Here is a 14,016-nt window from a genome sequence, read left to right as displayed (position 1 = left end):
GGAACCTGAGTGCACCTTTTGACAGCTCTGAGTGGACGCGTCGTGGGCGATGGGCGGGGCGCGTTGGATCTGTTTATGTTGACGTTTCGAGACCACTTTTTTTTCTGGTGGAAAGCGAGAGAGGGGAGGAGCGATGCGATGCTGAAAGTCCGAACCTGCACCTGCATCTTGCTGTTTGTGAGCATCCAGTCACAGAAGCAATTGGTGAAAAATTCTCTATCACGGACTTGCGGTAAGATGCATTTTGGAACATTCAAGATGTAGATAGACAGTAGAAGTAAGTACCATAGGCATCTTAATTTAAGCCAGCCAATAGATCCAAGGTGGTCGGCATAGCACGCGACTCCCAGTCAATAGTGGGTGTTTATTCCGTCGTCTAGGACTCTTTTCTTTTTTTTGACTTTTTAGTCCGGATATTATATGGTTTGTTGATGTACTGTTGTTGTCCATAGAGATCTTGGAATCATCAGTGTGTTCTCTCATCGACAAGGTAAAGAGTCTAGCCCGAGTCCAGGACTGAGGCGTTCGTCGCTTAATTGCCTCCCCTTGTCTGGCGTTTTCGTCATCCTTCCTCTCCCGCTCTCTCGCCCCCCGTCACATTTCTAACCCTCTTTGTTCTCGTCCACTTACTTGCATCTGCATGGGAGTGTCGGTGAAGAGGCACAGAGGGATGCCAGCCCAAGGAAACCTAGTCAGGAAGAAAAAAAAAGGACACAACCACTAGGAAGCTGACGGAGGACAAGAGGCTGGTTTTCTTGTTTCACTGCGTCTTTGGCCTGCTTCAGAGGTTGAGGGTCAACAAAGGGTTCAACAAAGTTGCCAGAGAGGGCAGCCAGATTGAACCAGGATCTCATCGTTGCGGTGCTGCTGTTTAATCATTGATGGGGCCTTCTTCCTGACCCCGACCAGGACCCCTCTGCCTTACGGTATTACACTCCATCAACCTTGGATTGGGCTTCACCTCTCTTGCTTGCAGCTCCATCGCAATCACAACAAACAATAACACACACAGCATACAGCGCCCCACGGACTACAGACCGCCGAGCCCAGCCCGGTTCATCCAGGCCTTGACCTCCATACTACGAATACACTGCTACCTTACGGAGTTCCTTACCTTACTTGACATTGCCTACTTTACCTATCTGACGGATCCCCACCGCTGCTGTCGCTGTCGCTGTCGCTGTCGCTGTCGCTGTATACCTGGGGCTCTGTTGCTGCTGCCGTTGCTGAGGTCCCCCGTTGCTGCCCGCTGCTTTCACCAAGTCCCAAGGTCAACCAAACCCACGGACTCGACTCGACCCCGGCTGCGCTCAACGCCAGCCAACTCACACCGACACCGACACCACCACCACCACTCCCACCACACGATAGGTAATTATCGCTGCGCTTGCAATCTTCATCTATCCAACTTTGGCCGCGCTAGCCAACCTGGCAATTTGCCAACTTTTTTCCTCACGCTCTTTTACCCCCTGATTCTTTTTTTCTTCCCTTGGCCGGCACGTCGAAAGCCTTATTTCCATTTTGTCGACAGTCGCATCGCGAACGCCCGGTGCTACCCTTGGCCTTCAGTCATCGACTCGACCGCCACTCGACTCGGCTCGACCACCACCACATTGCGCCTGACGCGGTCGACACACACGCACACACACTACACGCACACACACCACAGGACACCGAAACCGATACACTCGTTTGCCGACTTCCTACACCCCTTACGGCTCTTAACTTTCCTTTGCCTTGCGTGTTTCGGTCAGCGCCCAGTCAGCAATGACCTTGGCCCATTGAACGAGCCCACGCGACCGACCGACCGATCGACCGCATCGCCAGCCCCGACAATGGTTCGTGTCACCGAGGAGCTGGCTCTGTCCGCAGAGCAGCTCACTCTTTACCATGCCTCCGACCCCCTCCTCGGACACCTGCCTGTCCTCATCTTCCACGGCGCCTCTACTACTGCCAACTACACCCTCAACAGCTCCCGCGTCCAGATCCACGTCTACAGCCCCGCCGGCTATCAGTCGTTCCCGCGCCTGACCATCCAACCCAACTCGCCCTTCTACGCCGTCGTCAACCACCTGCCGCGCGAATGGCAGGGCGACGAGATCTACCGAGGCCTCGCCTTTGGCCTGTACAAGTACTTCCAGGAGCTGCCCGAGGTCGTCAAGAACCACCTCAAGAACACATACCCGACCACAAGGGGGCGCCGCCCGGGGAGTGGGCCGGCCCTCTTTGGCGAGCAGCACGCTGCTGACCTCGCCAAGAACATGATCAAGAGCGAAAACACCGTCGAAGTTCTCGAGACGTTACAGACCGCCCTGCAGACCCAACACCTGAGCAACGTGGACGTCGACTTTGTCCTGCCTCCCGGCTCCATTGTGCCCCTGCAACCCGAAGATCTCGACGACGCGCCCGAGGATGACGACGAGTTCCTGGACCCAACTCTACGGCAATATGGAGGATACACATCACTGGTGAAGCTGCTCGGCGAGCCTCTCTTCCTACCCACCTCCAGATTACGGCGGGCGCCTTCTAAGCCGACATCGCTGAATCGCAGCAAGTCCTTCTCCAAGGATCAAAAGGTGGATCTGAGAATGAAGCTCGGGGAGCTGGTCGACACTGAGGAGAGATACGTGCTGAAGCTGAATGAGCTGGTGAAGCACATCGCCGACGACTTTAGACAATCTGCGAAACAGCGTGACCCGAGCAGCCTGAGCCCCTCCGAAGAAGAGCTCGAGAAGCTTTTCCCACGGTCGGCGGATAGGATATTACAGGTCAACTCTGCCTTCATGGAGGAGCTGCGCAAGATTATGGACGACACCGAGGAGGAGGCTGTCAGGGATATGGAGGTGACGACGGTTGCACTGACGGGATCCAGGCTGGGGTCGCCATCCAAGATGAAGGATCCCACAGGCGCACTGGCGATCGCGAGGGTATTCCTCGAGTGGTTCCCAAAGTTCACAGACTGCTACCAGGAGTACATTCGCGCCAGCCAGCACTTCCCCACGCTTCTCAACTCGTTCCTGGACCAGCAGTCGAGCTTCCGTCAACGGGTTCTGCAGACGGGCGAGCAGACTGTTCGCTCAATTCTCATCGAACCCGTTCAGCGTCTTCCCCGATACAGTCTGCTCATCGACCAGATTGTGAGCTGTCTTCCCATGACACATCCCGCGCTGCAATCGATGCTCAAAGCCCGCGACATCATTACAAACATCTGCTCCATGGATGAGCCTATCCCAGATAAGCCACAAGTGACGAACCGCCTGCGCAACATGGTTGAGAGTTGGCCCCTCGACCTCGAGCCCCAAGGAAGACTCATCCTCGCAGCCGACTTTGTGGAGCTCCCCGCACCCTACCGTGTGCTTGATCCCCCGGAGGCGGCGGAGCGCGCCGGTATTTTCGTCTTGTTTTCAGATTGCCTAGTCATTTTGAAGAAGCTAGGCCCGAAGCCAATGATTGGCAAGGACCTGTTGCGCGAAATCGACAAGCCTTCAGCAGCGGGTCTTCTCTTGTCCATGACGAATGCCGCCGGTGGCCAGCCGACCTACGAGCTTGCATTCACAGGCTGGCATAATCTGGCAGACGTGCGCTTCACTGAATCGACAGATGGCAAGCTTATTTGGATGACTTCAACCCAGGAGATGAAGGGAGCGCATGCAGGAGAGTGGGTGACGGGCACCGCTGTCACGTCGCGGTGCTTCTTGCTGGAGGAGACCTTTACGAGAGCGTCAAAGTGGACGGAAGACATTGTAAAGGCCCGTGTGGAGGGTCGGTTCTCGGAAAAGGAGCGCGAGGACCCTTCGTGGACCCTTCGTTCTATCAGAATGTCGGATAATAACCTCGGTTTTTTCGCTGCCGTCTTCCAGGAGGGCGCCGACCAGCTCATTGATGGCCGGAGGGAGCCTGCACCCATTCGCATCGTCATTGACCACGAAAAGGGCACCAAGGGTGCGCCGATTGGACATTACGGCGTTGAAATCACGGTCAACGTCAACAGCGGCGACCTGAAGAAAGTGAAGATGGTGACTGCTGGCTTGAACGGCAAACAGTTCACAGACGATGTAGCGCTGGACGACTTCTTGCCGACGCTTACACGACGGAGTAAGATGATTCATATCTGCCAGATAGAAGCGAAACGCTAACGTTAAGCACAGTCATTCAATTACTGGGCACGCAGTTCAGCGTGTCAAATATGCGACTCGCACCCGCGTTGGTATCATACTACACCAAGGTTCTTAAAGGCCTGCCGCTCATGACGAGGGCAGAGAAGACGAGGTCGTTCCTTGCTTCTTCCCCAGTGAAGGGACTCTTCTCCAGCATCTGGGGTGGCTCAACCAACACTGAAGCACATAGCCCGCCTAAGCACAGCAGAACGCCCGTGACGAATGTGTTCCCTCCACCAATTTCACGAGCAAATAGTGAAGCAGGGTCCATCTACGGCTCGGCCAGGGGCAAAGACGGGATCAAAATGGGCGGCGACGACCGCCCCGAGAACCCCCTCGTACGGCTCGAGCAGACCTTTACAGGATACGTCGCCAGTCTCCAGGCCCGCAAAGGTAGTATCATCGGGCGGATGCTGCTGAACCGATCCCTTGCCGACGAACTCCTGGTCAATGATCTCTACAACCGGCTGATTGAGAGTCCGTTTGATCTCGACGCCTCGTCCGAGTGTAGCGCGGATGTGATATTTGTTGCCTTTGAGAAGTTCATTCGCATCGCTTGGGGCGAGCAGATGGGTCCAATTATGACGAAGCAGACCTTGGATACATTGCTGGAGCGTATGAACCGACAAGTACCAGGAAACTTTGCCGACTTTGTCAACTTCATCTTCAAGGAGATGGCGCCACAAAACCAAAGGGCGTTCACGGCTCTGATCAAGTTGCTTGCCGACTTGCTTGATGGCTGTGGCAATGATGGCGACAGAGGCATCCTGACGGTTTCGTTTGCAGAACTTCTCGTTTCGGATGGTACAGCGCAAGCCTACATCAACCTGCTGGACCGTCTTGTCGAAGACTGCGATAGAATCTTTGACGATGCCGGGTTCGGCGTCAACCTGACTGTTCAACAAGCCTTCGAGTCTATGAACTCTCGTAGCGTCAAGTCGCATTCGGGATCGCTGACTTCAAATACGTCTTCAATCAGACGCAAATTCGGGTTCGACACTTTGCTGCGGCAGAACAGCAAGAACGACTCGGAGCGGCCATCCGTTTGGCGCACGCTCAGTAAACATGGTCGGCACCCTGCCTCTGCAGATGCAGCCTCGAGTTCTAGTCTATCCAAGATGACATCGTCACGGGCAAGGTCAATCGACTCGGGGACACAACCGGGGCCTAACAAGCTGAGAAGACCCGGCTCAAGAGACAGACCACCGATTGCTGGTGCTTTTGACGAGCTTCCCAGACCGAGCAGCTCGCAACGGCCCGACATGCGCCTGGAGACGATCGGTGAGCCCGATGTCGAGTCAACGCCTCCTGTCAAGTCATCAAAGAAGAAGCGGCGTAGCTCTCTATCTGATCTGCGAAGCCTTATGGAGGCGGCGACGATTACGGACCCCAGGGAGAAGATTGAGGAAGCGATGATGCCGTTGCGCATCAACAAGCAGACTTCAGAAAAGTTCAACTCGACGCCCCGGATACCCTCGCCATCTAGGATACCGATAAGCCCGACATCCCAGAGCCTGCGGTCTCCTCGCATGATCTCGCCGCGCCAAAAGGAGAACCCCATGTCGCCTGAAGCGTTGTTCTCGTCACCGCCAGCGCCCCCCGATCGCGAAAATACTCCCAGCCGTACACCAAAGGGACATGCTAGAGGCCTGTCCACTTCCAATATCCCAACACTCAGACCGACTCGCCCGATAGGCCCAGTCTCTCAATCGACCGACTCAATCCCCAGACCATCTACGAGTCCTGGCAAGCCACCGGGAAGCGGCAAGCTCCGCCTACAGTCGCCACAGAAGCTCCGGGAGCGGCTGCAGACGGAGAAGAAGGCGGTTGAGGATGTCGACGCATCACTTCAGTCGGAGCTGTCCAAGATTGCCGAAGAGATGTCACGAGTCAACTCTGGTCTCGGTGGACGCACCAACACGCTGGACCTGCGCAAGCTGACAGCTTCGGTCAAGACGCTCGAGGAACGGATACCGACGATGATGTCGGAGCTGACGGACCGACAGACGGCGATCCAACGCGACATGGAGAGCACGCTGAGAGCATCCGAGACAAAAGTCAAGAGCATTGATCAGCTGTACAGAGAATCGACGGCCGAGAACGAGCTCATGTACGAAAAGTTCAACAGCGAGTTGGGCAAGATTGTCAAGGCGCTCAAGGGCAAGGGCCGAGAAGACAAGGAAGAGCTCATCCGAAGCCTACGTGAACACAGCGAGGAGACGGCGAGGGTGAAGAAGGAGAACGCGCGGCTGAAGAGGGAGATAGTCAGTCTGCGGACGGTCATGAAGGGTGCCGACTGAAGAAACATCTGACCGAGATCAAGATTGGTGTCAGAATTGCGATGCGGTACTTCACGGTACAGAGAGAGAACGAGAAAAGAGTGTGTATAAGACTGGACAGGGGGCTTGCGGCGTTTAATTTTTTGCGGATTAGTTGCGTTGCGAGCGAGTCCTTGGTTTTCTTTAACAGGTACGGGGTGTACCATTACTACAACTTGCTTACTGGTTTAATTCACTGGTATATGCAAAAAAAGAGGCCCGGCATTCGAGACCAAGCCTGAGAAACGGGTTTGATGCGGACCTCTATTTTTCTTTTTTCCTTTGCCCGTCTAGTTGCGTCTGAGCAGGCAGGTGGGCATCAGGCAGACAAGGCAAGATGGACGGGGTAGATTACGGACAGTTTAGGGACGGGGATGGGGATTGAATGGAACGGGATGGAATAGGGACACTGGACTCTTGGGCTTTTTGGCGGATGGGTTGGATGGGATTGAATGAAGGAACGGAATGTGGGATGTGGGATGTTCTTCTTTTCTGGTTGGTGTGTGGAGGGGAATAGGGGTCTGCGGCGGTCTAGATGTTGTAGGTATTGGGAGAAGACTGAGAGAAGTGTGAGTGAGTGCGTGTCCCGGATCGAGTGGGTTGAATCGAAAACATCAAGATCACAAACTTGTGAGCATTACGTGAGGAGTGTGAGGAGTGAGGAGTGAGGGGGAGGAAATGTGAGAAGTGACGCCCTCTTGGCAAGTAGAGGGGGAGATGATGATTCTTGGCAAAATCTAATGCTGTGAAGCCCAAGCTTAGGGTGGAATCGTCCTTTGGGCTGAGAGGATGGACCCTTTTTTTTTTTTTTCCACCGTCGTACCAACCGCTGTCCCAAGGTTCCGGATCGGAAGACGGTGAACGGCTGTTTCTTATTTCTTTCCCGTCTGCTCTTTTGAGACATTGGGCTGGCTGAAATGCCATAAGTTGAGGTGCTTGGGTACAAAGAAGGCCAGACGTGGTACACCGCCCAGACCTACGACTAAAGATACTCTTACATTGCGGTCCGACCCCGCGCTACCTTCCCTAGAGTGCATTTGAGGTACCCTAGTGGCATCCCTCGTGAAGAATTGGGACATTTCGAGTGCTTGGTGGCATCCAATGTTTGCACCTACTTACGGTGTAATTGCCTAAGCACTGCTCGAGTTGGGGAAAGTAGGGTTTGCTAAAGGCGCAAGACGGCCCGTGCCCTTCCCTTTATCATGTTTACTTGTGTTTTTTCGCACTTGGAACTTGCAAGATTGGTTCCGTGGGAAGGTAAGTATCTTGTAGCGTGGTGTGGTGTGGTGTGGTGCCTGCCATTCTGAAAATTGCCGAGCGAACCCCTCCTTCCAAGTTCTCTCTCTCTCCGTCGGGTGCCTCCCTCTTTTTGCGGGCACCGGGTTCCACTAGCGGTAGCGAGCAAGAGGTGCGGCGTTGGCTCTGGCGCTGGTCGGGGGTTTCGTTTCAATGGTGGGCTGTTCCGTCTGCTGCTGGCCGACTGTCCTACTCTCACCACTTGTTTCCTTCTATTCGTGCCTACCTTGGGTACCAAACAAGACAGAAGCCTGTGAGGAGGTACTTTGCGCCAAGTACCTGTAAACAACCCCTCCAAAGGCAGGCACCCTGGACCTTTACTGCCCTGGACGTACGGATACTTTGTAGAAACGTCTGGCCTGTGAGAGTGCCTGAGAAACGTGCAAGTGGGCTGTGGCACGTCCCAAGGCTCCACTCGCGCGTCTAGCTAAGGTCAACGGTAAACCAAACCACCCCGCCAAAAAGAAAGTAAGAAACATCGCCAGAGAACCACCACCACCACCACCGCCACCACCGCCCGCCATCGCACACACACACAATCTACCTACTCCCACGATACCTCTCCTTCCTCACACTCTCACATAACCCACGGAGTCCACTCTTCCTCACGACCACCACTTTTTAGTCTCTTTCCCCAAACCCACCGCCTTCTCTTCCCTTACCCGTCTACCTTGGGTTGAGTCAGCCACAGGACCCCCTGCTCTACACCGCACCTCTCTTTCTTCATTCTCTCCTTCCTGGACAATATCCCGTGGGGGTCGCGCTAAGCATTTCAACTGCTTTCCTTTTCGCCTCCGAATCTCCTGGGGACGAAAGACCACCGACCCGGCGCATAACAACCCACAACGAGAAGCCCGACGCAGTCCAACGACGGACACACGCACGTCGCTCCCGACCGTCGCAACCATCATACCCAAGAGCGTGTGAAGCACGGGTTGTAACACACATACACACATACAGTCACGAACCCTCGAAACCGTGCCCAACATGGAGGACCAGCTGGTTTCGCTGCTGGCCAACACCCAGAGCTCCGATCAGGGTCCCCGCCAGCAGGCCGAGATCGAGCTCAAGCACGCTCGCGCGAACCCGGCCTTCCCTACATCGCTGGCCAACATCGCCAACCACAACTCCATCGACGTGGCAATCCGCCAGGCCGCCCTCAGCACTCTGCGCCTATTTATTGAGAAGAACTGGAACACGGAGGACAGGGACTTTGCTGAGCCCCCCGTCGACATTTCCGATGCGTCACGCGAGCAGCTGCGGAATACTCTGCTCGAGATCGCCCTCAGCGATGAGGACAAGAGACCTGTCAAGGTTGCTGCTAGGTATGGTGGTGCGCTCGTCTCTGCCTAGGAGTTCCCAATTCGACATCGCCCGAAGCATCTCGAACCCACTCGTCGTCTACAGGAAACCCCAAAGAGAGAACAACCGCCTTGCTGACTTGTGCTTTTCTCCCCATCTCTAGCTATGCTATCGGCAAGATTGCGTCGGCCGACTTCCCCGAGCGATGGCCCAGCCTATTGCCTACCGTCCTGGGCGTCATCCCCACGAGCACCGACGTCCAACTTCACGGCGCCCTGCGAGTCCTGGGCGACATTATTGATGAGAGCTTGAGTGAGGACCAATTCTTCACCATGGCGCGGGATATTGTCAAGGCAGTCACCGAAGTCGCCCTCAACGAGAACCGGAAACCCAATCTGCGCGCCCTCGCCATCTCAGTCTTCCGATCGTGCTTCGACCTCATGGATATCATCAAGGAGGACCATATGAAGGAAGTCAGGGGCTTTGCCGAGGAGGCGCTCAAGGACTGGTACCCCTTTTTCGCCCAGGTGCTCAAGTCCCGCCTCCCCGAAGCCGCTGGCGAGCTCACCAGCAACGGCCAGCCCCCGAGCTGGAACCACATTATTGCACTCAAGCTGCAGGTGGTCAAGACTCTTTTGAAGGTCAAGTCTGTCTTCCCGCACCTGCTCCTGCCGCACAGCACGAGCCTCTTTACTGCCGTCTGGGAGGAGCTCTCCCTCTTGCAGAAGCCCCATGAGGACCTCTACATAGGACACGAGGCCCAGGGCCGTCTCGAGGACTCGGACAGCCTGCCGTACACTCTGGACTTTTTGATTCTCGAGGAGCTGGACTTCCTCAACCAGTGTTTCCGCGCGCCGCCCGTCCAGGCCGAGCTCGAGGCCCAGCTGTCTGCCCACGCTTCGGCAGGGGAGACCCCCTGGATGGTCGACGTCATGAAGATGGTTGTCGGATACTCTCGCATCAGCCGCGAGGAGGAGGAGTTGTGGGATATCGACTGCTCTCTGTACCTTGCCGAGGAGACTAGCGTTACGGCAAACTACACTGCGCGCACGGCATCCGGCGACTTGCTCATTAAGCTTGGCGAGTGGTATAGCGAAAAGGCAGTCGAGGGCCTGTTTGGCTACACCAAGACTCTTTTCCCCGGCGATGGGTCCACGTGGAGAAGCCAGGAGGCGTCACTTTACCTTTTCAACATGCTCCTGAGCGACTTCCAGGATATGGAGAAGCCCATCCCCGAGGCGTTGTCCGAGGCCTACCTCGGCCTGGTCGATTACGCTGTCAACCAAAACGAGCAGCCCCTCTTGAGAGCCCGAGGCTACCTCGTTGGAGGCACCCTTGCCCGTGGTTTCCAGACCCCTCCCGCTCTCTTCGACCGTATTATCCAATGCATCACCTCCGAAGAGTCCGAGGTTGTTCAAGTCGCCTGCATCAAGGCCGTCGAGGGCTTCATCCGCTCCGGCAGGGTCACTTCTGACCGCCAAGTTCCCATCATCAACGCTATTGCGCAGTACATGCAGAACAAGGACCCCGAAGAGATGGAGGATGCCGACGAGCTCCTCGTTACTCTTGCTGAGTCTCTGCGTGCAGCCATCAACATGGACACCAGAATTGTCCTCTCCCAGGATGTCCCTTCCGTCGACCTTCTCTTCATGGTTGCCAAGCTTGGCGCTTCCAACTTCCAGGCTACTATGTTGATTTGCGAAGCCTTTGAGGAGATTGTTCGTGCCCTGTCCGATACCGCTTCCTACACTGCGCTTTGCGCCAAGATTCTGCCCACACTTACTGCGGCCTTCAACACCGCCAACGTCACCCAGGATGATCCCCTCGTCACCGTTGCTACCGAATTGCTTACCGCGCTTGTCGAGCACGGCTCCGAGCCCCTGCCTGCTGGTTTCGTCGCCGCCACGCTTCCTAAGCTGAACCGTCTGCTGATGGAGTCGAATGAGGGCGAGGTCCTTCGTCCTGGTGCTGAGTCTGTCAAGTACCTCCTGATGCATGACCACCACCAAGTCTTTGGCTGGCACGACGAGAACAACCGCTCGGGCCTGGAAGTCTGCCTCCATATCATTGACCGCTTGTTGGGACCTTCTGTCGAGGACAACTCTGCTTCCGAAGTTGGCGGACTCGCGGCAGAGCTCGTCGAGAAGGCCGGACAGGAGCGTCTTGGCCCCTTTTTACCTCAGCTGTTGCAAGCTGTCGCTACCAGATTGGCGTCGGCTGAGGCTGCTCCTTTCATCCAGTCTCTGATCCTCGTATTTGCTCGTCTGTCCCTCGTCGGCGCTAGTGATGTTGTCGAATTCCTCAGCCAGATCCAGATCCATGGAAACACCGGTTTGCAGGTTGTTCTGAGCAAATGGCTTGAGAATTCAGTCAGCTTTGCAGGCTATGATGAGATTCGCCAAAAGTAAGTGTCTCAAGATCAGCCTTGTAAACCAGTACTAACGTTCTGCAGTGTTATTGCTTTGTCCAAGCTTTACTCTCTGAACGATCCCCGTCTCGCCCAGACAATGGTCAAGGGCGACCTCATCGTGAACAGCAACAACGATGGCAGAATCATGACGCGCTCACGCGCCAAAGCCAGTGAGTAGACTGCTGAATGAGTGGACTGCCCGATTGCTAACATCACAAACAGACCCTGACCAATACACAGTCATTCCTGCCTCCTTGAAGATTCTCAAGGTTCTCATCGAGGAGCTTCTTTCCGCGTCTGGAGCCAACGCCGCCGCAAATGCTGCAGCAGTAGCCGCCGCAGCAGAGTTCGCCGATGAGGAGAACGAAAACGACGGATGGGAGGATGAGCCCGAGACGCTCGACCTTAGCCTGGGCGGCACCAAAGCGGATCTGATGTCCTTCATCGAAGGCTCGGGTGCCCGCCAACGCGACGACGAGACGCAGGCGTACCTGACCGAGTTCTTCATGCGCGCGGCGCGCGAGAACGTGGCCAACTTCCAGGAATGGTACGGCATGCTCACCGAGGAGGAGCGAGGAAAGCTTAACGAGCTGGCTAGCGCTGCCGGCCAGTAGGAAAGCGCTGCGGCCGAGCCGGACAGCGAAGACGAGACGGACAGTGAAGATGAGACGACGCCTACTCCTGAGGATCATGGATGGAGGACCACGGAATCGGTTCTGCTGCGGTTGCCGCCGAAATCCGCTCGGAAGCGGTATTTGCGAAGAAAGTTATACTCTTAATGCGCGCGACGAATGCTCTCAACCGCGGAAAGTTGCCAAACCCTCTTGTTGTCGGCTTTTGAACACGGCGATATATAAATAGCAGACCGACTTTATATAGTTGGATGGAAAGCACCTCCGCGTTTGGCGCGATGAAGGGAGACTGCACCAAAAAGAAAAAAAGACGGGAAAACACGGAGGCCTCGGAACGGACAAACGAATTGGAACGAAACCACCCTTTGTAGATAGACGCCACAACAACCACTAGAAGACGGATGGCAAGTCGCCGTGAGGAAGGCGAAGAAAAAAAGATTAGCGATACGTTTTGGCTGTGGCTATTGTCAGCCAGTGGCTGTGGGCGCTGTGCGAGTCCGGCATGATTAGCTTAGGATCATGGTGGGTAATGGCGCAACGCTGTCGTAGATATAATGTTAGACAAAGTATTGATTGCATTTGATACCATTCTTGGTGTCTTTGTGTCTCGTTTCTGATGGCTGGCTGTGAGTTGGTCTTGCTGTATTTTTGAAGGACCGCGAAGAGGGAACTGCACGGCAGTTGAGAAATGGTAACGAAGATGAGTAGGATCTGGCGAAGCGAACTTCATTGAGCTGATTGCGGGCTGAAGTCTTTACTCCGCCTCGCACAACTGCCTCGGTTTCGTCTACAGTCTTCCCGCTTGAGGTTTGTAGTGTGATTCTTTCATCTCTTGGGTTCTGGTCTTAGATCTGGGTACTTGAGCATTGGCTGAAAATCTGGTAGACAAGGACTTCAATAGGCGACTCGGGCAGGTGTGTAAATGGAATGTGCTGAGAGGAAGAAGGGCAAGAGCCAAAGATGCTGTATCCGGCGGCTTGTTGTACTTGTTGTTGCACGTTGCTGCTGCCGGTGAGGTAGGGGGTCCAGCCTGAGCTTGGGATCAGACTTGAGATTTATACTGTGGCGTTACAAGGGCGGATTCTACGGGGTTTTCCTGGTCTCTGGCTGTTGGTTTGGGTGTATTTAGATGCGTATGTCTAGGGGACGTAGGATGATGAAGTACTTGAATGGGGGTCGGTGATTTACCTTTTTAGTGAAGTATGCATAGCAGAGCTGTGTTTACGCCAACGCAGGACTTCGCACCAAATCCGCTCAGCCTTTGTTTGATGGCGGGTTCTGCCCCGGGCCCGAAACAATGGCTGGCCTCGATCTTAGGTGGGCGCTGCTCAAGGTGCACTGCGAGGATATATACATACGCTGAGAAAAGAACAAAGGGGGTATTGGCTCTTTCTCTCGCGTACGCCAAGAACGCAATGGAGGGTTTGAAGGCTGGATACGTGTTTTGCGAATGAGATTGAACTACCGAGGAGATATTGTCCGTGTGTCAACCGACACATCTCATGTTGGCAGGAATGAGGCACGTTATTCACACTATTTCCAGTTCTTTTAGGGTAGATTGTGAGGAGCCTAATCTGTGAAAGGTCGAGACTGCCTTGACGACGAAGATGTCGGTATCTCAAGGAGCGATGGTTGGAGACTTGAATCATACTGTTTGCTTTACATTCTCAGCTTGGCCTACCTTACATCTGACAATGGTATCGCGCACATGAGGGTGGCTCGCTTAAAGGTCTGATGTGCGAGCATCAGTTTCGATGAACAGTATCAGACCTGGACTCCTACACTCATGCTGTGATTAAACTCTGTGCCTAGATTTCTAGAGCGTTTCTCCAATGCTTCGTATCGAGTTTCTTTTGCACGTACGGTGTAGCACGTCTGAGCTCTCATATTGATACTATTCT

The 14,016-nt window shown here is 54.8% G+C and overlaps 2 protein-coding genes across 2 annotated transcripts; both read left to right on the top strand.

The window, feature by feature from the left end:
- Positions 1–1,835: 1,835 nt before the first annotated feature.
- Positions 1,836–6,457, top strand: CLUP02_18170 (RhoGEF domain-containing protein; the record flags this gene model as incomplete). Its single annotated transcript, XM_049297073.1, has 2 exons — positions 1,836–4,095; positions 4,149–6,457. 2 exons carry the CDS (start codon positions 1,836–1,838, stop codon positions 6,455–6,457), a joined length of 4,569 nt encoding a protein of 1,522 aa, XP_049138297.1.
- A 2,301-nt stretch (positions 6,458–8,758) lies between these two features.
- On the top strand, positions 8,759–12,097 carry CLUP02_18169 (importin-beta domain-containing protein; the record flags this gene model as incomplete). The annotated part of the gene is made up of 4 exons (XM_049297072.1): positions 8,759–9,096; positions 9,237–11,477; positions 11,526–11,653; positions 11,706–12,097. The coding sequence occupies 4 exons, from the start codon at positions 8,759–8,761 to the stop codon at positions 12,095–12,097; spliced, it is 3,099 nt and encodes a 1,032-aa protein (XP_049138296.1).
- Between the last annotated feature and the right edge of the window lie 1,919 nt (positions 12,098–14,016).

Source organism: Colletotrichum lupini, chromosome 10 (genome assembly GCF_023278565.1).
Source record: "Colletotrichum lupini chromosome 10, complete sequence".
NCBI classification, from domain to species: domain Eukaryota; kingdom Fungi; phylum Ascomycota; class Sordariomycetes; order Glomerellales; family Glomerellaceae; genus Colletotrichum; species Colletotrichum lupini.
The sequence above is the reverse complement of the archived record's forward strand: the minus strand, read 5'-3'. Positions and strand labels throughout refer to the sequence as shown.